The sequence below is a fragment of the Argentina silus genome (assembly GCF_951799395.1).
Source record: "Argentina silus genome assembly, chromosome: 15".
In the NCBI taxonomy this organism is placed as follows: domain Eukaryota; kingdom Metazoa; phylum Chordata; class Actinopteri; order Argentiniformes; family Argentinidae; genus Argentina; species Argentina silus.
This window is the reverse complement of record NC_139669.1, coordinates 7,084,975-7,087,474: the sequence shown is the minus strand read 5'-3', so window position 1 is coordinate 7,087,474 and position 2,500 is coordinate 7,084,975. Positions and strand designations below refer to the sequence as shown.

The following is a 2,500-nucleotide window of genomic DNA, read 5'->3' as shown; positions in this document are numbered from 1 at the left end:
CTCTCTCCCTCTCTCTCTTAATTGGCAACTCTGTCTGACCCGTAATTCTTTTGTCTCTGGCATAAACACACCAGTCTGCAGATGATCTCTGTACAGTCTGAGAATGCAGCTGAAGGGGGCCGATCCCCTGAATGAGCAGAGAGTAAACAGACTCTGGCTCATAGCCTGATCTCAAATAGCTTGTTCTCAACTACTTGAACACTACTTGAACAAATCTCAAAGTGAAGGACCTCATGAAAACCCTGCCATTTTTATGAAAACCCTGCCTCGTTTAAGAAAACCCTGCCATTTTTATGAAAATCCTGCCTCGTTTAAGAAAACCCTGCCTCGTTTAAGAAAACCCTGCCTCGTTTATGGAAACCCTGCCTCGTTTAAGAAAACCCTGCCTCGTTTAAGAAAACCCTGCCTCGTTTATGAAAACCCATCCCTTTGTTTTCCTCTTGTAAACTAATGTCGACAGCAATGTCCGGTTTATATGACACATACAAAGGAATGATCAACAGTTATATTAACCATACTATGTCATACTTGTCATTGGACTGAATGAATGAGTGAATGAGTGAGTGAGTGACTGAATTAACCCTTTATTGCCCTTGTTGTTAGTGTGGTATAGGTTACAGTTCCATGATAAACCATCATATACTCAATGTCAAATTTGTCATTGGCAAAGAGCACTGAAGAGTGAATGAATGAGTGAATGAACCCCTTCGTTGCCCATGTCTTTGTTGCCAGGTATAAATCAATTATCGAATTAACAAATTAACCCCTTTGTTTCCAGGTGTGTACGGAGGGCCGTCTGATCCTGGAATTTGCCTTCGATGACCTGATGAGAATCAAGACGTGGCACTTCACCATCCGACAGTACCGGGAACTCATCCCCCGCAGCATCCTGGCCATGCACGTGAGTCTGATGTCATCAACACGTGCCCGTCGCCCATCATGTCATCAACACACGCTATCCGCCCACCCAGCAGTCCCACTCAGGTGTAGCCTAGCGCTGAATGCTAACAACAGCTCCTCTCAAGTGGCCAGACTCCACCGAGACACTTAAGGAACGATTCAGAGGCATATGAATTTAAAAGCCAACAAAGCAGTTTGGAAAGTGTCCCAATTTGGAGGGATTTTATAAACCAATTTATTTGCAGACATCAAAGGCAGTGTTGGATGAAAGAGGGCCCTTGCCTGAATAGGGAAAAAAAAAAAAAAAAAAAAGGTCAAATGAATAATCTGTTTAATTCCAGTAAGTGTAACAAACGTGATTGTCACACACAGAGAAAAGGACAGGGGAGTCAGCAACTTAAAGGTAGATAGGTAGATTCTCCTATAAGTTAGAATCTACCTATAAGTTCTCCTGCAAGTTAAGTTACATACACATAAGTTATGCTTTGTGGAATTACAGATGTGGATGCTAATTCTAGAGCAGCATTCATATGCATGTGTCTTATTTATCCACCGTACGGAGCCACAGAACCTAGAACCAGATCTATACCTTGGAAGTGCGCCTCAGTGACTGATAGAAACAGAGCCAATTTTCTCTACTGAAAGTTTCTCACTACCCCCGAGGGCTTAAAGGTGTGTTTAAGAAGTCGTTTTCTCAGTGTAGCCAGCCTCCTTTCTGGACAAATCTTCATATGAAATTCACACAGCATTAAATTGGCCCCTGAGGGGATTCCCACTGATTGCAGGAGAAAGGAGGAGAAAGAGAGAGAGAGGGGGAGAGAGAGGGGTATTGTGGGGCCAGGCTGGATACACACGGGCGTGCGAGTGATGTGTAAAAGTGAGTTAGCTCTTTTGATCATCGCCTCGGCTAATGAAAGGGGAGAGAGCCAGAGCTGTGAGTCAGAACACAGGCTATAGACCGGCCAACACACACACACACACACCCCCTGTATGAAGGCAGGCGCACGGACACACATGCTCACACACACACTCGCACATGTTCACACACACACACACACACACACACACACACACACACACACACACTCGCACATGCTCACACACACACTCGCACATGTTCACACACACACACACACACACACACACACACACATGCTCACACACACACACACACACACACACACACACACACACACACACACACACACATGCTCACAAACACACACACACACACACACACATTCTCTCCACCGTAGGTCACCCTATCTTAGTGCCAATTATGGATTTATACTTATTGTCCATATTGAAATACACTCTTAGATCAAGTTGTGGCTGCTAAACAGAGGCTACATCTGCAGAGACGTACAGCAGGACAGAACAGCCAGCAGTGTCAGAGAGATGCTACACGCTACATGACGCTAGCGCTGGTTCACGCTATGAGGAAATTAACTTCTCTCCTTCCCTCCTCTTCCATTGTGTACAATACCCAATGACTTGATATTTTTCCTCTTGACTCTGTCCCTGCACTGAGATGCAGCTGGGTATGAAAGGATGCATATTTCATAAGGTTGTGAATGTGAGCGTGCTCAGTGCATCGCAG

General features: G+C 45.0%; 1 protein-coding gene across 2 annotated transcripts in view; it reads left to right on the top strand.

Annotated features, from left to right (window-relative positions):
* The window catches only part of ldb2a (LIM domain binding 2a), a gene marked incomplete at its 5' end in the record, with an annotated part of 56,829 nt that overhangs the window by 38,273 nt on the left and 16,056 nt on the right, over positions 1-2,500 (top strand). For both annotated transcript variants that reach the window (XM_083686654.1, XM_083686653.1), the window contains one exon: positions 779-901. In XM_083686654.1, the coding sequence (XP_083542780.1) occupies positions 779-901 (123 nt within the window). The remainder of the gene's footprint in view (positions 1-778; positions 902-2,500) is intronic.